Genomic DNA, 21,076 nt, shown 5'->3' with positions numbered 1-21,076 from the left:
AATTCTTGTAAATGTAGATATTCAGTAATTTATGGGCATCTATTTTATTTAAATTTTTAATTACGCAATATTTGGGTGAAATTAAGAGGTTTAGTAACTTGTTCTTGCCCTTGTCTAGCCAGGCTGTCACAGGAACAGACACTCCTAACGCGTGAAAGCCGGGATCTGGGACATCCACGAGGGCTGCTTGGCTGAGCACAACAGGATCAGGTATTATTCCAGCTAAGAAGTGCTGTACTTTGGGGAATATTGATTGAATTGCATTTTTCTGTGGAATCCTGAATGAATTAAAGGACTTTGAGTTGAATTACAGGCAGAGCTGATGGACCAGGTTTACAAAAAGCTGGGAAAAGACTTTATGATCACTGTTTTCAGCTTTTCCCAAAATAATTTTTTTGATGTTTTCAAAAGGTTCTTTTGTCCTGCAATGGCCAAAATACATCTAACAAAATTCTTTTGAAGTTTGAAAATGTATATGAGAAAGGATAAGCATGCAGTTTTTTAAGAAAGGTTATGGGTGGGAAGACAGGAGAAGTCAGTTCCTGATCCTTTAAAATTATGGGCCAAGTTTTTGCTCTTCAAAATCTGAGTCTGGGCTCTGTGGCTTCGCTTAACTGATGCATTTGAAAATTATATTTTTCTTACCATAGTTCATGGAACACTGATCACCTATAAGACTGTTCATAAAATGATTGCAACTAAAATAGAAAATATACTAACAGTTCCACATCCCAAATCATAGAGAGAATATATTTTAAAAATTGCCTTTAGCCTAATTTTTAGTTGGTTGTAAATGGAAACCACCGTGGGTGGTGCCTGCTGAGTTTTCTCAGAAGTCAGCTCCTGGGCTATGAGTGACTCAAAAAATTTGCTCCATGTAATTCTGCCAGAAAAATCAAATACTGATCTTTGCCAAGATTTTAACTTCTGTTCTGTACCTGTGTGTGATGCTGAATTTCTAAGCAGCTAATGGAAAAGCGTCTCACAGAGCTGCATCCCAGCTATTCCTAGTACAGGCAGTGCCTCCATTTCTGACCATCCTTGTTTTCAGAACGTGCTGGTTCCGGCTCACCGCAGCATCTTTAGAGATGCTCTTGTTGCTTGCAGGACCCTCCCTGCCGGGGACGTCACCGATGGACTGTGGACACTTAGCAGAGAGCAGCGAGGAGATCTCCAGCCCGGGCGCAGAGCCCGATTCCCTGCTGCCTTCCTCAGCCGGCAGCAATTCCTGCCTGCCCTTGGCGGGCGGGCCGCGGGCTGGAGCCGCTCCGGGCCGCCCCGCCGCCGCCAACGCGGCCAGGGAGCGCAGCCGGGTCCAGACCCTGCGCCACGCCTTCCTCGAGCTGCAGAAGACTCTGCCCTCGGTGCCGCCCGACACCAAGCTCTCCAAGCTGGATGTGCTCCTCCTGGCCACCACCTACATCGCACACCTCACCCGCAGCCTTCAGGATGAGGAGGAGCCCCCGGGAGAGGGCTTGGGCACCCTGCGCGGGGATGGATACCTCCACCCTGTCAAGGTAGGAGAGATGAGGAGCAGCGACCACCTTCTGCCAGTGAGCGAGTACGCTGGCCTTAGATATGTAACTGAAATGAAAGATTTCAAGTTCCTGTGCCTTGCCTAGAGGTATTACATAGAAATTCTGCCTGGACTAACTGCTGTACCTAGGTGTTAGGGTTCTGATGGAAATATCTTGGAGCTTTGTTCCTCCAGCTTCAGGGACTTTGCACCAAAATATCAAACCTAATGTAGATCCAAACCTGGTGGGACCTGGTTTTTGGAAGTGAAGGTCAGCACCACAGGAGTACTTGCATCTTCTTGGTCCCCGTGTGGAAACCTTGGTGATCCACATAGACCCACTGGATCCTGCTGTGAGGGGTCTGCGTGGTGAGGTGACACTGTCCCACAGCAGAGATCCAGCCACAGCTGGGCTTTGGTTCTGCTGCCCAGGCAGCCCAGTGCAGACAGAGGTGTTAATAACCAGTCACATGTTAATTGCTTCCATGAAAGTGCTTTTCTGAAGCATTTCTCTAGCTGGTATACGCTCTTCCCTTTATTAAAAAAAAATAAATCACAGCAACGCAGAAGGGACGAGAAAGAGGAACTGCTCTTGGAGAGGACCGGGCTGGAAATGTTTCCAAATGCAGTGCTCACTGACTGATGGGGCTCAGACACTGCAGGGTGTTTTCTTTGGCTCTGCTCACAGGGAATGAGTTAGAGCACTGGGGTGTTTTCCTTTATTTTTATTTTTTTTTATTATTTTTTTTTTATTTTAAGAGTCTAAATTCAGAATTATTTAATTAAGATTAATTTGTGTAGTAATCTCTAACTTCTAAAAAGTGCCCAATTCACAGAGAGTTCCTTGTTCACAGTGTTGGTTGCTGTATTTTACAGCATGATGTGAACGTAGGCTTCTGAGGCCATTTAAATGACTAGCAGACTCATAAAGAAAGCAAAACCTCTATATCAATTAGAAGATGGCTATAATTTAAGTAAAAAAGTACTGTGATGTATTTCAAAATAAATTCAAAATAGCTTCTGTTAGTTTCCTCAGTCAGAGTGAAAGGACACAGGTCTCTTATGGCACTTTTTATCAGCTGCCAACTACTACTAGCAGAAAAATACTCTTAGTAGAATAGTTATTAAAGCAGTTAAATAATCCAGATGCCCATTTCTCAGGCTACTGGAAGAGAGCAATACTGGATTCATGTAAGCAATTATTTTTTTATAAATATATTTGATGAATGTGTCACAGTCAAATCCTAGTTTGTGCTTCAAAAACCCCAAAACACAGGATATGAGACAACCTTTAAAGTCTTTAACTAAACTGATAGATTAAGCATAGTAAATGCAAATAGTGAGGAAAGTTAAATATCCAAGTTGTGTGTACACTGAATGAATACTACAGTTAATGACTTTAAACATGGATGGTTTATTGGTGACAAACTCTTAACATCACACTTGAATGAAATTACTGAATGACATAGTATAGTTTTTCTAAGTAAGAATATGCTGCTGCTTTAGGTCTTTGAACAGAAGAGCTGAGATTCATCTGCAGTATTATTAAGTGCTCCTTACTCAAAGGAAAGGTGCCAAAAGAGTCTTTAAAAAACTTCATTCTTTTGGAAAAACGTGCTGGCTGAATTTCAGGTATTTTTGCATCCAGTGTGTGCAACAAGTTGTCTCTTCAAGCATCTGCCTAATACATAACTTGGCATAGCAAACGGAGCAGGATGCTCCCTCCCAAGTTCTGGGTGCCCAGCTGTGGCCACCTGCACCACAGGGCTGTTTGCAGTGAGTAACCTGCTGGGGTTAAGAAACTCCAGCTGTCAGAATAAGTATTTAACACCAAGAGTAACTGATGATTCCAAAAATCAGTGGGTGTAAAGATGCCATCTGAAGTAACGAGCTGACAAGGACAAGAAGCTGAGAGCGCTGAAGACTGCTAAGGTGCAATTACATTAAATTCCTTTGGACTCACAGCCTTCAGCAGCAGCCGCTGTAGTGTTGTGGGGCCCATCCAGCAGGGACGGGTGTGCACACGGGGCTGCAATCCCTGCAGGTGCAGATGTATCCCTGGAGCATCCCTGGTGCCTTGAGAACGAATTCTTTGGTTCCTCACAATTAATTACCAAAGTAAGTACCCAGGCTGAAGCTCCCTTATCAAGCTCCAAACGCTTTCCAGCAAATGACAAAACAGGAACTGTTTGGTGATAGCAACAGCTACCTATTTTCTTTTACTGTGATTCCATCAAATCTTTGCTGAGAACTGTAATTGGAGTGCAAAGATCCTGTGTGTCTCAGTGCTGTGCTCTTCTCCTCTCTTGCAGAAGTGGCCCATGCGTTCCAGGTTGTACATTGGAGCCACGGGACAGTTTCTGAGTCACTCGGCACAAGGAGACAGCGCAAATCATGGGGAAACATCAACATCTTCACAGATCTAACCTCCCCTCTTGCTTTTAAAAAAATGGTTATTTATTACACCTTATATATATATATATATATTTAAGTTAAAAAACAGTATCTACAGACAAACTATAATTCCTGAAATGCTGTTTGTAGAGGAGACGGAATTGATTCTTAAATGTAATTAATACCTCATTAAGTTAATGTTTTCTATCATTGCTGCGATCTGAATGAGGGGGAGTGGGAGGTGCTGACTGCAGCCAGCTCCAATCCGAGCAGCAGCAGCAAAGAGCTGGCAGCAGAGTTAAGTATCCCTGTCCTCTCTGGGACGAGCGCTGTGAGAAGAGAGAGGAGGAGTGATGTGCTAATGGCCAAGTGCAGGACAAAATAGGCTTGGGTGAAAAGAGAAGGGCAAGGCTAAAAATAGCAACTGTAATCCCACGTAGACTTTCTCCACTGCTTAAAGGCGATGGCAGAAATCCCCTGACTGCAGCTGTCAGGTCAGGGCTCCAGCCATCGGATAGTCCTACATGTTTGTAGCTATTGCTGGGAATGTGGAGGCATGTTCACGGAGTAATAATGTCCTGGGAGACCTGTCCCTCCTGCACAGAGTGCTGTAATTTGGGAAGTATCCTGCTTGTCTCCACCACAGGACTGTGCTGCATGTTAGAGGCTCAGCCTGTGTCTCAGCCCGGCACAACCACGTGTGTGCTCACCACAGCACGGCTCATTTCACTTCAGGGGTTCACATGTTGGGGCAGGTAAGCCCAAAGTGTTGGGTAGTTCGTAGCACATTTATTCACTTAAACATCTGTATTTAGGCAAGAAAAGTTGAAACCAAATGCACAACTGTCATCTGTTGTACCTGTTCTGTAAAACGCTGTACTTCTCATATAGTTTGTTATTGCTGAGGTAAATGTTCTATTAAATATTATTCAGTGAAGATTATATAGTTTGAGTTGCCAAATCTGTTATCAGTTTCTCATTGTACATGATAATAATCTATAGGTGCTGTCTTCTTTCTGAAAGCTTCAGGGTTTAAATTTAAAAATGATATTTAGGAAAACAAAAATATTAGCCAGAATAAAATCTGGAGCTCTCAACTGCCCCTGCAGCATTCTGAGCGTTTAACAAAATAACATACTTGGAAGGGACAGTATTCAAGAATGAGAAAAAAACAACCCAAAACAACAAAGATTCCTCAGTGTTTTTAAAGGCTTATTCCTTTAAACATCATTGAAAGGTTCTGACTGCTTATTCAAGAAGCAGAGGCTCGGTTGGACATCAGGAAGAATTTCTTCACAGAAAGGGATGTAAAGCATTGGAATGGGCTGCCCAGGGAGGTGGTGGAGTTGCAGGTGGTGGAGTCACCATGCCTGGAGGTGTTCAAGAGAAGTCAGGATGTGCCACTTGTGCCACTGTGATCAAATTGACAAGGTGGTGATCAGTCAGAGGTGATCAATAGTCTTTTCCAACCTAGTTGATTCTGCAAGCATGAAAAATGCTTTAACAATAAGGGTTAAAAAAGGTGGAAAGTCACGAATGGATGGCACAGAGAATATATCTCAGACTCTTTATCACTGAGCTGCAAGACCTGTATCACTTTTTCATTGTACATAATAATATTCTGAACTTATAGATGTTGTCTCCTTTCTGAAGACTTTAAATTTTAAAATGACATTTAGGAAAAAATGAGAACAAAAAATACTACCAAGAGCAACTTTTGTAAAAAAGTATGGTAAAATCTGTAGCTCTCTACAACCCCTGCAGTATTTATAACTAAATATTTACAATGCTCTGCAGGCGGCCAGAGAATCGGAGCAGCAAGCACTGTAGCTACTTGCTCTAGCCATATCCCTAAGACTTTTCCAGCATTTTATGGAATTATTATGGGCTTGTAAGAACATGCAGAATTACAACTGCAGTTTTTCAGTTGTTACCCATATTTATGAGTAGGTTGGTTTTTTTTTCTTGAGACAGATTATTCTGCATCAGAATTATGCCTTTCCTTCCAGAACCAAGACACCAGCTTAGGCAACTAACACTTTCTTCGACTATGGAAAGAACTTTTATATTTCAGAAATTTACGCAGCAGGATAACAACAGATCCTATGATCCTGCTTGCTTGAAATCTGATGTTTGGTTCCAGTGCTGCATTTCCTAGGAACAGTTCATATCCTCATATACTGAAACACGAGAGTTTGGCATTCAACACTAGCAATATGCACGTGCCTAGGAACACAGCTGTAAACTCTACACACTGCTATCAAAAGGTGGCATTCTTCAAGGAGGAACCTAAAAGATCTCGGCAAACCTCGGCCACTGTCATCACAGCTTTTCCCTCGGAGGGCTGGGACAGGCGAACTTCCCGCGGCCACAGCAGAGGCGCTGCTCTCCCGGCCGCTCGCAGCTCCAGCAGCGCCGGCGCTCACGGATCGCTTTCCCTCCACTTCCCACTCCCGCCCCTCGCCGCCTTCCCGCGTCCTGTGCGCGCGCAGCCGGAAGGCGCCGCGCCCGCCCCGCCCCGGAGCGCCGCGTATTTAGCGGGATGTCGGCCGGGAATCGCCCTTTCCGAGGGGGAGAACCGGAGCTGCCGCCTCCGGTCGGGGTGCGTGCCTCGCTGGGTGCGTGGATCGATGTGGCGGGACCCGGCCCGTGTCTGCGGGGGCCCCTTCGGCGGCGGATCCAGGGCTGGCGAGCGGCGCCCCGAGCGGTGTTTGGGAGGAAGGGAGGGGATGCCCGGGCGTGGGACGTGCCCGTGCTGATCCGTGGCTTGGGAATCGTCCCGCCGTGCCCCAGCCTCGGGCGTGGGAGCGGCAGCAGCGGCCGCCGAGCCTGATAGGTACAAATTGAAAGAGGGGAAGTTGAGGTTAGCTGTTGGAGGGAAATTCTTTCCTGTAAGGGTGGTGAGGCCTTCGGAACAGGAAGGTTGTGAGTGCCCCAGCCCATGGTGGTGTGGAAAGCCGGGCTGGATAAGGCCTTGAGCAACCTGGTCTAGTGGGCGGTGTCCCTGCCCGTGGCAGGAAAGGGGTTGGCACTGCATGGTCGCTAAGGTCCGTTTCCGGACCTTTAACATTCTGTGATTCCGTGATCCTGCCGTGTGGATCCGCAGCCATCCGTGTGATTCCTCAGCCGCCCGACCTCCGCCGTGCCCCTTGGAACTGCCTCAGCAGTCCAGGCACACGCTCCTCTGAACAGCGGGGTAATTTCTGGCCTTCTCAGGGGAATTAGAAATGTTCTCATGTGGTTCATGTGAGAAATCCCGACATGGCAGGCCAAAGCAGTGACCGTAATCTCAGGAATTGCAGGGGCTGTTTGCAGGTGCTTTTCTAAACAGCCGGAGCTGTCACTTGGAAGAGCAGTGATTGTCACGCTGCCCTGACTGTGCCTGTGTTTCCCCCGGGCGCTGGGGTGGAGTAGCTCAGGCTGACACTGGTGCCGTGGGAGTCCGAGATGGACCTAATTACTGTGTGCCACGTGGTGCTTACCTCGAGCTGTCCCTTGGCTCATCAAGTCTTGAAAGGAATGACAGATTGGACACTCAAATACACTTGGTTTTGCTGACAGATCATTTTCACCAGCAAATGTCTGTCATAATCCAAAAGATAAATGACCTCCTTTTTCCTTTAGGGAATTGGGCAAGGGCTGTGAGGTGACCCAGACTATGCCCTTTTTTTGGGTTATAGGCACAGATCCTAACTGGTGGGGTCAGGCAGGGACAGGGCCCCAGGAGTATCAGCAGCCTCTAGGGTAATGCTCTCCTGCATTACAGACTGCAGTGTGAGGGTTGACCTCAGTTCAACTGGTGGTAAAACGTCAGTGAGTTCCCCAGGGTGTCACATGTGAACTGGGGTTAAAGGCTGTACCCTGCCAGGGTGCTCCTCTCCCCAGCCTGGCTGGGCATTAGGAGCACTGTGCTTGTCCTGCAATCAGTCATTCCTCACACTGTTTAAGGAAAATGGTCATGCCTCTGCTTAACATTGATCTCAGCTGATGTGCTGTCTATCCCAGGTAATTACAAAGAGAGTGTGGGGTTGGTGTTTCTTGGACTGGCTTTCTGTTCCCAAAGAAGTGTTAGTGCTTTCTGTTACTGGCTCAGCAATGGAGCTCTCTGAATTAAACATATTTTCATTTTTTTTAGGCAGAAAGTGAAGCTCAAGATGAGTTTGTTACTGGCTTTGGGAATCCTCAGTCTGGACTCTGCCATGCCTTGCAAGCAGAAAGATGCCACATGAATTCTGGAGTTACAAAAGCAAGTATTTCTTACTGTACTTAAAGATGTTGAGGGAAGCATCATGAAATGCAGATCAAGAGTTCTGAAGCTGTTTAATGGCTTGGAAAGTCCCTTACAGAAGGAAAAAGGAGACATACGATTGCATGTAGGGTTAAGAGATTGAAATCCTAACAGAAGGTATTATGGCAGCTATAAAATCTCCTAAGACTTGCTTCCCAGAACAAAGCAGGTGCAATCCAAGAATCCCAAAGGAGTCAGAAGGGAGAGGCTTGTATCAGAGAACCTAGTTTTTAACTGGAAAAACATGATTTCTGATTTGAAGAATTCATGGATTCTAGTTGAAAGGGAGAGAATTAAGTGAAAAACAGTATGCTCACAGTCCATGCTGGCACTTTAACTGTGTCAGTCTTGGAATATATTCCAAAGGGTAAGGTGACTGGTAGTGAGCTTTACCTCTAGAAAGATAATTAGCATCGGGGGTTAGAGTGTAAGAGAGGGAGCTGCATTTTTGTGCCCAGAGCAGTTTTTCTCTTGTTCTTGGCTGTGCTCAATCTGTTCTATGCTTAAAAGTTAAAACTAAGGCTCTGCTTCAGCTTATGTAAGTACAACTCTTGAGACAAACAATTCCCTTGTATTTAGTATCTGGAAAAAGCAGTTTTACATAGGCAGGAAACTGCTGGCATAGTGATGATGACCCTTTGCCGTTTACCCAGCTGAAGGCTGTGATGAGAAGTGTTGTTTATCTGATGTGCCAGCTAATCTGTAGGGTTTTTCCACTTTGATTTGCTCCTGTCATTTCTGATTTTATTTTATTTTTTTTAAGGTTCTCTGACATCAGATGACCACCTCCACTGTCTTCCAGCCTTGTGTATGCACACAGGGCCAACAGGAGAGTTCACCCACTTGTAGAAGTGTGGGTGTTTAAGGAGGTCAGTTGCTTTTTTATTGTCAGAGTACTCAGGCTCCTGCAGGCTGTACTGCCATCTGGGGAAAGCCTGTGCTGGCCATGTTGGCAACCACATCAGTTCCTTGTAGTACTGCTACAAGTCTTCCTGTTTTCAAGAGCTTATGGGAGAAACTGGGGAAAAGCAAGGATAAAATGTTGTGCTCTTTTTGCAGAAAAGCCCTTAAATACTGCTTCTCAAAGATAGTGATTTATAAAGGATTTCAGTCTACCCTTAAAGATAATTTTTCTGGCATAATGATGAGACTTTTGCCGTTTACCCATCTGAATGTTTTTTGATGTGTATCTTGAGATCTGAAATGCCAGTGAGGGTAATAACTTTGTGTAAGATTAAGCGTACAGGAAATTAACTTGTTAATGTTCCTATCTTGAAAACAGCAGCCTGGAATGTGGAGTTTTAATGCACTTGGAAATGCTTCCATTGCCCTTCTTGCTCATCAGAAATACTGCTTGGTTCCATAGTATGGCAGGGGAGTAACTGTTCGCTGAAAATTATAATCCTGGAATGAAGTTCAGGGTAGAGTGTCACTCTAGAAAGAGGAGTGGCCTTATGGCCAGTCTTAGAACTTAGTATGAATTTTTGAGTGTATCAAATAAGTGGCTCAAAAGTGAATAAGGAAAGATGAAAATGTGGGGAAATTTGTGTAGTCTAAATGAATGTTTACAATGTTAGCAGTGGGTATGAATAAAATCTTGGATTTCTGTATTCAGTAACTTATTTGAGGCTATGGGAGCACTAGCATTCTGATCCTGCTGGATGATGTCCTGGGTAGGAGTAACACAGGCCTTAAGTATTCAGCTTGTCCAGATTTGACAGGAAATCTGTACAATTCTACTGCAGCTTTTTTATTTAACATGTATCTCGGATACAAGTCTTGCTGAGGATTATGTCTAGTGCTACAGCCTTACTAGGAAGATGAAACACAGGAAAGCCCATAGCTGGTGAAGCGTACTGTGCTCCAAACACCTCATCTCCTACCTCGCATTCTTCATTTGTTTTTACAGTGAGGTAGAGTTGAACTCATTGAGCTGTCTGCCTAAAAAGTTGTCTAATATTTTTTTTTCCTAACTGTAGCATTCTACTGTCCCCTGCAGTCCATATAAAATAATGTGGAAACACTGGGTTTTGCAGGTTGAGGTCGTTTGGTGGGTTTCTTTTTGTAGTTCATTTCTTTTGCAGGCTTTTTTGTTTTGGTTGCAGGAGTGTCTGGCATCCTTGTTTAATCTTATGGTATCATAAAAAAAAAGACACAGAACATGAAGCAGCACTATGATAATATTTTATACATTACAAAATCTATATACCATAAGTAAAGACTGTTGACTTAAACTATTAAAAGAAGAGTTTTAATGTTCTGAAAATTCCTTAACCCTTTGAGTGATACATTTGAAAGGAAGTAACAAGAAAAACCACAGAATTCAGGTAGCTGAAATAAAACATTAGATTCTGAACTGGTGGTTTAATTTTTAGTCATAGTCTTATTAAAAATCCCAAATCCTAAATTACTTCTTGCATAACTGTGAATGGAGAGTGGTAGCCAGGAAGAGAAGTTCTGGCTAGGACTGTATTTTGAAGCCGTGGTTTTCTAGGATGAAGACATCCTTCCTCCCTTCAAATAAGTCACAAAACTTGTAATTCAGGTCCTGTCAGCTGTGCTTTATTCCTTGGTAAAACATCACTGAACTGTCTTCTAAGTTTTTAGTATTTTTATTATAACTGTAGCCTCTCAAAAAGCCAGAGCCTCAGGCTTTACTTCCAGTGGAGATTTTACTCTTCATTAGTGTTAATGTGAATTCCTGGGCTATAGGCAGCAATAAACTTCAGCAATTGATGGTGACACTGCATGAGGTAAATATCTCTCTGTTGCAGGGAGCTTTCATCACTGAGGTCAAATGGAAATACAGGATTTGGTGCTACACATAATGCGGATGTGCCTAGGCAAAGAAGAAATTAAGCTGTAAGCCTTGATATGTGCCAGAATTTTGAGGGAAAAAAGAGCTGTGATGCAAATTACTTAGAGTAATGCAATCCTAGATCATAATTCTTACCTTGCATCCAAATCTGTGTGTGAACAAATGACTGATGCTTAATAAACAAAAAAATATCCAACCCTTGTTTTTGGTTTCCCCGGGAAGGAAAATCTGTCCTTAGTTTAACCTTAGCCAGTGTTAGAGGAGCAATGCCTTAAGTAAACCAGCATGAAGGACAGACTTGTTGCTGGCCTGTGGCCTCGTTACATATAGCACTGAGACAAACTGACAGACTTCTCCAATACCAGTCTTCAACAGTGGAAGTTCTGGATTCTGATTTGATATTACCTGCTATTGCAGTCAATGGATGTAGACTTCTTTCAGGCTGACAAAATGTGACAGTGATGCACCCAAGACTAAGGAACTGTTGTGCATTATTTACCGTGTTTTAGGGTCAGTGATGACTCAAGTAACAAGATGGCAATCACTGCATCTTCCTCAAGTACTGTCTGTCTTAAACTGAGCTTGGCATGAGCCTTAGCCAGTGAAATCCTAAGAGATCAATATAACCATGTCAGAAATAAAACATACTCCAGGCATGAATGCAATGTGTATTATTGCCCTGTGTCAAGCACTTGTGTAAATTAAAAGTTAACACTGGTGTTGTTTCTTTAATATTTCAGCTCTGCAGTTATACTTACCACTGACTAAATATATGTTATGCATTAAATTCTTGTGCTGGAAAGTGGAACTTGGCATGTTATCCATTAATTGTATTTTTGCTCCCATAACAAAGCTGTACATATTTAAATCCCTTTTTTTTTTTTTTTTTCCTAGATAGCTTTAATAATGATACAAGTTCTGTAAATAGCTGGGTTTAGGGTTTTTTTTTTGCCTGGCAAAGTTGAATGTGGGTTTCTTTTAGCCGTGTCAATATATGAAATAAATGACATTCATAAATAGGAAATAAGATTATTTATGCTTGAACTTTTCAAACCATGAGTCTTATGTAGATTTTTATTAAACAAGCTCCTGAGCAGATAAGCACAATTTCTCTTTAAAAATGAAAAGTAAGACATACAGAATTTTCAGTGCAGAGGCTGATAATGTTGATCCATGAATGGAATCTCTTCTCACCCTGCGACTTGCAAGATAATAGCCCTGAATGAGACTTTCTGCTTCTGAACTCAGTTCAACATGAAGATTCCTAGCAAACAAAATAAACTAGAGAGAGGGCATACATTTTAAGTATTTAACTGGAAAATAAGGAATTGACCTTTTTTCACACCTTTTAATATACCAGTGGCATAGTAATACAAGCTAGACAATACATTCTACCAATAGTTTTAATAGTAAAAACAGTTGTCACCATTTGGCTATGCTGAATAAGGAAAATATAAAGGATAATAATAAAGACAGGTCTTTGATAGTATACAGAATTATAGAATGATTTGGGTTGGAAGGGACCCTTAAAGATTATGCAGTTCCAACTCTCCTGCAGTGGGCAGGGACAGTTTCCACTAGACCTGGTTGCTCAGAGCCCCATCCAGCCTGGCCTTGACCGCTTCCCGGGCGAATCATCTGTTATGCTACATATACTGACAATTGAATTAGAATGGAATAGTAACTTCTACTACTGATTGTAAACTTTTTGGTCAAAAATACTTAAGGTCTGTTCTCATATGAATGTTAACTTGGTACATTTTCCAGAAACATGCTTAAACTGTAATTATTATACTGACCTTTTTCAAGAACTGAAGCTGCTTTTGTCAATGATCCTAATAGTGCAAGTGGAAATATGGTGGGGGAAAGGGTAGAAAGTGAGTATTAAAAGTAAGCAGACAGCAGAGAGAACCTTCTGATGCCAAACCCAGTATGATATTCACAAATATAATGCATTTCTAAATTACTGTGTATAATCTGTTACCTCCTCGTAATCCTGTGTTCTGAACTGATGTGAGGCTTTGTACAGCATGGCTTCAGGATTAATGGCTTTTTTCAAGATTTGATGTACAACAGGAGAAGACAGGCGACAGGAAGGAAACTCATTGTAGATCAGGAGCCCAAAACCATCTACAAGGTTAGCTGGAATCAAACTCACATCCTAAAGAAAAGACCCATAGAAAGAAAACCTCTGCTTTATTTTGGGCTTTTGACTTGTAGAAGCATCATGGTGTTTTATATCTGAAATATCCTATATCCACTTACACTGCAAGATTATCTAATGAATTATACCTGTAATACTTGATAAAGTTTTGTTTGAATGAAACCTACTTTTTTGGGAAAGCTATCTCATTTTAGAAGATACTTGATTTAAAGTTGCTTAAGTTGTGACTTTCTTGGAAATACTAACAAGTTTTATTGTTTTCATTATGGGTGGAAATAAACACAAATTACAGCTATAGCACAGTTCCTCTGATAATAACACATGTACTTTACCATCTGTCCAATTAGAAAGTTCTCCTTTTGTATATGTTTCTTTGAGGAAGAGTCCACATCTACAAAGGACCAAAAGTTGGTCTGAACTGAAATAGTAACTTGTTGGTCAGCCTCTTCTCCATACTTCTTCCCAGGAATAAATACTGTTGTTGTTCTGCTCTCTAGCACTAGGATGAGACAAAAGTCATCAGTTATGTGATATATAGCTTAGATATAAATTCTAGTCACACACACATCTGAAATCAGTCATGATTATGATTTTGCTGAATTTTTATGATTAATGAATGTCTGTAGTGTAGCAGATTTAAGTTTGCAGGAACTTGGCTTTTTTGTCTTTGTGTCTTACACAGACAGACCCATTAAAAACTGAACAGATTTTTGCAGCATTTTGAGGGCCATAATTTGTTGGGGAACAAACCTAGCGTTGAATTTGCATATTTATTTAGTTCTGTCCCCTTATTTGTTAGGAGGTGGGAGATTACCAGACTGTAGAAGTTCAAGTTTATCCTTTTTATACGAACTTAAGTCTCCTATGTAACAGATGCCACCCTTGGCCAGCGCAGCGCTGCAGGCTTGAATACTGGCACTTCCAGTTCCGTGTTTATCTTTGGACACAGAAGGAAAAATATCACTGGAAGGTGGGTGTCGTATGCCACGAGGCAGAAGACATAAGCTGTAATTCAGAAGCCTGGAGGATTAAATAAATATTGTCAGTCATAAATTATTAAAATTACTCACTTCTAAAAAACCTTAGTAAGTATTAAGACTCACTTAGAAACAACAACAAAAAACACTTAACATGAAGCCAGCATCAAAACTAATTGTTTGACTCTGAATACAAAAGTAGAGGTTCAAGCCTACTCTCCCAACAGCTGTCATCAAGACTGTATTTCTCATGGATTAAACATGAGGCAAATTATGGGTTGCAGAAGTAATTCCTAGGAAATCAAAGACTGCTCTTAATTTAACCCCACATTGTTAACTCCTATTCTGCAGAAACTTTTCCAGTGATTTAAAAGTTTAGAGCGTTAATAATTCTAGACTTCTGGGAAAAATGGAAAGGCTGGAATTTGTAAGCTCCGCCTTCCTGAGTTACACACTCCCCTCCAATTCTTTTGGAGAAAGAAGGTATAAAATATTTTTTTCATCTCCTCTACTATGTTCTTTGGCACAGAGAGGTTGCAAATTGTGTCTGGTTCCACAATCAACGGCTCTTAACAATTTTAAGACATCAGAGCTAGGTTTGTCCTACTATTGTGACCTGAGAGAAAATTACTAAGTAAAATTAGTAAGAATTAGTAAATAGGGTATTGCACCAATGGAAATGTGTAGGAAATGCCTACTTTAACAGGCTGCTGACAGTAAATACTGTGCACATGCAAGATAGTACAAATTACAATATTGATCATGATTTACAGTGTACAACCATTTTAATATTAACAAGATGTTTTGATTCTTAAAACGCTGAACTCCTGTTTCTCTTAGGAAGTCTTAATCTTAACCTGGGAAAAAAGAAATCTTGCAGTTCCTGTTTTTGAAAATTGGAACTAATTTCTACCGCTGAATTTTGAAGTGATCAAAATTTTGGGATTTTTTCCACAACAAAAATTATTAGTGAATTGGTTGAATAATTAGAAAATTAAAATAAAATTCATGCCCCTTTCAGAGATCTTAAGTTGTGGAAGGAGAAAGTAGCATGTGTTTTTCTGCAGTGTATGTAAAATTGTGTTACATGAATAGGTAAATGCATAAAATGCATAGTGAAAAATACTTAAAGGCAACAACAGCCAGATTTATAATCTGTGTGTAAAGCTGATACCTTATTCAAGTGTTTTTTATGAAAATTATAAAAATGTAAGTATCTATTTATACACTGCTTATTTTTTCAAAAGGCTGATAGCTGGGAATTGGTGACAAGAGGTCTTAAATTAACACGAGGTTTGAAAAGTTGAGTCCTTTTATTTGTTACCAAAAAAAGGCTGTTCTAGGACAGCCTTCAGTTTTGATTTTAGAAGAATATTTTATATGAGCTCTGCAAAACAGTGCTAGTGTTAAATTCTCACCATAATTGTATGAGAATTTTAGGAGGTTTTATAATTAATGAAGTTCTAATGTAGATTTATCATTTGAAAGACACAAAAATGTCCCAGGGATAAAAATTGAATATTTAACTAAGTTAGAGCCTTGTATATTCTTTTAAAACAAAGTATCTAGCTTTTCATGTAAGACCAATCCTATTATCTTTAAGACTAGATTTTAAATTCTAATTTAAATGGAAAAAAAGGAATCTCTTCACCTGTCAATTACTAGCGTGTCACTTGTCATAATCAAGAGATCCAGATAATCAGCATTTTCTTTTTCACATGTCTGTACCAGACTCAGCAATATTGCAAGTTTAAGAGTATTGTAAGTGCCTGGTGGAACAACTTGAGAAGCAAAGATGTTGGCCAGAACAGCAGTAAACCTCCAGCGTGAACTTGAAGTCAGTGAGAGAAGATACTTAAAATTCTCACTAACAAAAGAAGGACCTAATGGAAACGAAGTACAGGTGAACAATCATTAAAGAGACTTATGCAGGTATGTTAGAACAAATCACCATTGGGAGTCTTGATACAAAAACTTCCCAAGAACAAATATATCTCTGTATTAAGCACAAATTCAGAATGTAAGCTTCTGACACTGTTAATCTTACTGTTAAAAAGGTGGCAGACATGATCTGCTTGAACTGATGGAATAAGAAAGAAAAACACACTGAAATATCAGGTTCATTTTCTGTGATTTCAAAGTACTTTCCAATGGATAGGAGGAAATGGAAAGAGAAGTTGAAGAACTACAGTAAATAACTGGGGAGTTTCCCAATGCATGGAAAGTGGGCAACAGTAGATATTCTCAAATAACAGCAAGTACACATTTGAGACTGAGAAGAGGAAAGTCCCCAAGTGGTTTTGTGATCTGGACCTCTAGATAATAAAAAACTTTACCAAATCTCAAGATGTTTTTCTATGTTTTCCAGGGTATTTTTTCAGTCAGTTTTTAATGGAACTTTCTTACCATTTGGTTTATAGAGCTTTACACTATTGACTTCTATACATGCAGTTGCTTGTAGGCCATTTTGTACACAAGCTGGAATTCCTATAATTCTGTAGTGGTTTCCTATTGTCATTTTATTGGCCAGTTCATCTGCAAATAATAAAAAACTAAGTGCAGGGGGCCAAAGCTGCAGATATGTCAGGGCATAAAAATAGTTTTAAAGACATGGTCAGAAAATTTTTACACATTCTGAACAATTGATTTTGTGAATTAACATTGGCAGAAAACAGCTGGATGCCAGATTGATGATGGACTAGAATGAAATGAAACATACAATTTTAATTATTTAGTGCAAAAGGAAAGAAAGGCACAGCAGGTGAGGGGAAAGTAGATTTCATGATAAAGAAAAGGGACAATGCATTTAGTCCTGCATCGAAAAGAAAAATGCATAGTTTTGTGCCAGTGTATTTCCTACTCCGAAACTTGTGGAACCGCTATTATCAGTCAGTGTCTTATAAAATGTCAGAGAAAAAATCCAACACAATAAAGAGGAGATAAACTACACAGATTTCAAGAAGACACACAAATAGCTTTGTGAACCTTTATATTTCTGTGCACCTTAGAAAACCAAATCTCATATACTTTTTGAAAATGAAAATTAGATCAAACCAGATCTTAATCTCAGCCTGAGAAACACTGTAACCACACTGATCTCTAGAGCCAGCAGAAATTTAATGCATGCAACTCTCAGTATCTTGACCATAGATTATTCTATAAATTTTTATTATAATTTTAGTACTACTAGTTCTTTCTATTTAGTTTTCAATAAATGAACCATATAATTCCATAGAGTTTTGGAATGGAAAAGGATTTTTTTGTTGCTTGTCTCGGTGTTTATTTGGGGTCTTTTTAAGAATTGATGGAAGTATGTTGCCGAGTTGTGGTTTTAGTTAGCTATTAACATTAGAAATCATTTAATGTTTGCAGTGGACAGCAGTGGTAGTCAAAAATCCTGATGGAATGTGAAATCAGCTAGATTGAGGAAGGATGTTAAGCATACACGAAGTTAGTTCAGAACAGCATGACCAAAGGAAGTAGAAAGGAGATAAAAAGAAGACACTACCGGGCTGGCCAGGGTATTTTAATTAAATGGGGCTGTAAAAGTGACGCAAGAATTTTGCTATGTACACTCTGCAATCATATGTGCACACTGCTTTGTCACCTAGCTGCTTTTTATAAAATTTGGGGGGGGAAGGGGAGTACAGAAATAACTGCAATATAAATTATGACTTTCACCATTTTAGAAAAAAAAAAAAAAAACCAGCTACAATTGCAAGAGATTATTATAGATCAGTTCTAAAACATTTTTGACAGAACTCCAAAGTTCAGCTTACCTCTCAAGAACAATGTAAATGCCTGAATCCTAAAATGTGATTTATCAGTGGAATATCCTTTCAAAGCATTCAGAATTTTAGCATCAATCATTTCAACTACTTGTTTATCTTTCAAAACAAAGGCAAAGAAAAAGGTTAATTCTCTTTAAAACATATTTTTTTAAAAGACCGGTATATTTTAAGTGGGCTTTTTCCACTTAAATATTTTACTTATTGTGTAACAGAAGTAGGAAACTACCAGATCTAAAAGTAAGATTGCATAGATCCTACCACCAAGTACTCTAAATTTCATGTCTTCCTGCAGTGGTGAAGAACACAAGCTACACACAAAATCAGTCCTCACTGTAGCAGACTCTGTAGCTCCAGGACAGTGCACTCTGATGCACCTAAACCCTAAAAAAAGTAATAATTTACCAACCATTTAAAAGGAGGACATAGCTTTAGTTTTAAATTCCCCATGAAGAACAGAAGCAATTGAAATACTGGACAGTGAAATTCTAAATTTATTATGTGTTTCTTTGGAGGAGCCTCCTTGATATATTCCAATGAAAGAATGCATCTAATTGTGTTTGGCCACGAGATGGCAGGCAGGGTTTCCTACTGCACATTCCCAAGCTGAGCAGCTTGGCCGGGCTTTTTTGACGAGTGAGCCACTGCAGCTTCTGCCTGGCATGGGAATGACGTGGGATATGGATGGTCACCATTACAGATACGTGTCCTCGTAAAGACGTCTGTATGACTTAATCTGCACTCTCAAAACTTTGGGATTTTGCATCTTTTATAACTGCATGGTCTCTCTTAGAGAAGAAACAAAAAAACCAGCCTTAAAAGTACTTAGGGCCGCTCTCAGCAATGGTACGAGCAGTTCAGGAATAGTACTCAAAGTAGGAGTTCCACAGAAGTTAACTACTCATCAAAGCATCACTTGTTCTATGCTAGAAGCGTTTGCCAGCCACTTAAGCATATTGTTCTATGGGGGTTTTTTTACAGACAGAAACAGTTTCCAAGGAAAAAGGGATTTTACTAGTTTAGCTTATTTATTTTTGAGATATTTTATTGCTACTGAAGATATTTAAGATATTCAATATATTCAGGTTTTACAGGTGACTTATGTTTTCTCCTATAAACTATCTTCAGCATTAGGAAAAGGGATTGCTGGCATATCTATTCTTCCAAAACATTGAATAATGCTGAGAAAGTCCACTCCTTTCAATTAACAGAAATCTTGCTGTGCTCGTTACAAAATTGTATGCATAATAAAACTGTATAGGAAAATACCTTTGTTAGGCTAGGTTTTTAATCTTATTACCAAATTTATTAAAAAGCTTTTGAAATAGTACTGATTAATTTTTGTATTTTTTACTACCTTCAGAGAATGGACAGGTTTCCTCAGTACAAAGAAATCTTGCTCCTTGTGTGTATTTTGTTACAGTTCCCATTGCAATCACTATCCCTTCAGACATATAGAATCTTTGAGATGTGTAATTAAAGGGATATGCAGAAAGACTCAGAACATAACTTGGTAAAGGTGGCAAATGTGTTGGTTTCAGCAATATACTTATCTAGCAAGAGATACAATTGCATTAATATCATAAAAGCATTTTTATTTAAAACTGCTTTATTTTTCATGGACAAACAACATACATAACTAAAAATTTCAGAAACATATGAGTAACTAGGTTTCATATTAATTAATGTCACAATTGCAATATGGTTGGGTGAGTCTTCCAGCTGTTTTTAATTATAAATAATACCGCAACCAAAGGGAAAATGAAAACTTAATACAAAAATATTTGTTAATATTTCACTATACTTAGAAAATTCAAGATCTAAATGGAGAAAACCAGTGCAGACTCACCTGGGCTTCTGTCTGCAATTGTTCAATTAATGATAATGTCTTAATAGCTACAAAGCATACCTGTGATGGAAAAATAACTTCATTTTAGAAAGGAAAATCTTTTTAAAATTTAGATGATGAACTTTTGTCTACATATCTGTTATACACTTACTGACTGAAAAATCTGTGCAGCTTGTAGGGGATTATGAAGAATATAGTTTCCAAGAGTTGCATCCAATTCAGCAATGTCAGAAGGATTAATTGAAATAATGAAACGATAAACAGCGTAACTTTGTTTTGAGTCTGTAGGAGCAAAAAGTATCTTAAAGTAACAGAGATTTGTGTAACACTATGTTACACAGATCTATTTGTGCAGACTATTTGTTCAGAAATACCGTTATATTTTTTGCAATCATGCACAAATTTCTGAAGGCCACCACTTCTGTCAAGGTAGACAAGGACAACTTCCTTCATTTTCTGTATTTCAGGATCCATGTTCCAAGATCTTTGCACTCTTTATCCAACTGTGGGAATAAACTGTGAAGAAATTACGGTAGCACTGGCCATGCTATAATAGTAATAATAAAGGTATGTATTAACAAAGCCATGCAAAATTAAAATAGTCTCTTCTTCAAACTGCCATTCTTGAAGGATTTTTAAAATTCATTTCAAAGCTCTTTCCAATGACTGAAGTGTACCCTATTTCTAGAGTAAATTTCTGAAGAATGCTCTAGTGTTTTCCTCAGTGAATTCGCTCTCCTAATTCCCTAACCCATGAAATTAAAGTTTCCATTTAATTTCATGTCCCCTGTAGATTTTATAATCAGTCTATTAAAAGTAAGACTTAAAATTTTATCTCCATTATCTGAGAATATCTGTCATAGCTGTTAAAAGTGTGAAACTGGGCAACATCTCTTTTCTTAAAATCTGACTTTCCTACCCTGCTGTGATCTCATGTAGCGCACACCTAAGGTGCTGATCTTGCACTTATTTCCATGCATGTACACAGACAAACAATTCCGATTCCCACTGGCAAAGCTTTTACAACTACAATTTTGGTTTGGAGGCTGACTGCTCTTCAGTATGGTTTTCATTGTGTATTACCCACATAACATTCTATTTTTTTTAAGAGTAGAGTCTTGTACCATGAAGCACTACTTTGCAGAATTTAGGAGAATTACTAAGGCCAAAATATGGTATTTTGTATATATGCATCTGTTTTAATGTCTTTCATATTTTCTTCTGCAAAATGTCCTTAGTCCTCTCTGTAGACAACCAATATGAAACAACACTCGAATCTTCA

General features: G+C 39.8%; 2 protein-coding genes and 1 non-coding gene across 3 annotated transcripts; 2 read left to right on the top strand and 1 right to left on the bottom strand.

The window, feature by feature from the left end:
• Positions 1-1,133: 1,133 nt before the first annotated feature.
• On the top strand, positions 1,134-3,960 carry TCF24 (transcription factor 24). The gene is made up of 2 exons (XM_058832428.1): positions 1,134-1,517; positions 3,829-3,960. The coding sequence occupies exons 1-2, from the start codon at positions 1,134-1,136 to the stop codon at positions 3,940-3,942; spliced, it is 498 nt and encodes a 165-aa protein (XP_058688411.1). The 3' UTR covers positions 3,943-3,960.
• Positions 3,961-9,073: 5,113 nt separating this feature from the next.
• Positions 9,074-20,268, bottom strand: MCMDC2 (minichromosome maintenance domain containing 2). The gene is made up of 14 exons (XM_058832838.1): positions 20,169-20,268; positions 19,946-20,076; positions 19,795-19,854; positions 19,303-19,498; positions 18,207-18,329; positions 17,937-18,044; positions 16,564-16,692; positions 15,809-16,040; positions 13,995-14,200; positions 13,513-13,679; positions 13,001-13,177; positions 12,155-12,297; positions 11,516-11,625; positions 9,074-11,037 (listed from the first exon to the last, which is right to left on the bottom strand). The coding sequence occupies exons 1-14, from the start codon at positions 20,266-20,268 to the stop codon at positions 10,871-10,873; spliced, it is 2,049 nt and encodes a 682-aa protein (XP_058688821.1). The 3' UTR covers positions 9,074-10,870.
• LOC131576795 (small nucleolar RNA SNORD87) lies at positions 9,331-9,409 on the top strand. Its single transcript, XR_009277073.1, has one exon. It is a non-coding gene; the product is annotated as a small nucleolar RNA SNORD87 (small nucleolar RNA).
• Positions 20,269-21,076: the final 808 nt, after the last annotated feature.

Source organism: Poecile atricapillus, chromosome 2 (genome assembly GCF_030490865.1).
Source record: "Poecile atricapillus isolate bPoeAtr1 chromosome 2, bPoeAtr1.hap1, whole genome shotgun sequence".
Taxonomy (NCBI): domain Eukaryota; kingdom Metazoa; phylum Chordata; class Aves; order Passeriformes; family Paridae; genus Poecile; species Poecile atricapillus.
The sequence above is the reverse complement of the archived record's forward strand: the minus strand, read 5'-3'. Positions and strand labels throughout refer to the sequence as shown.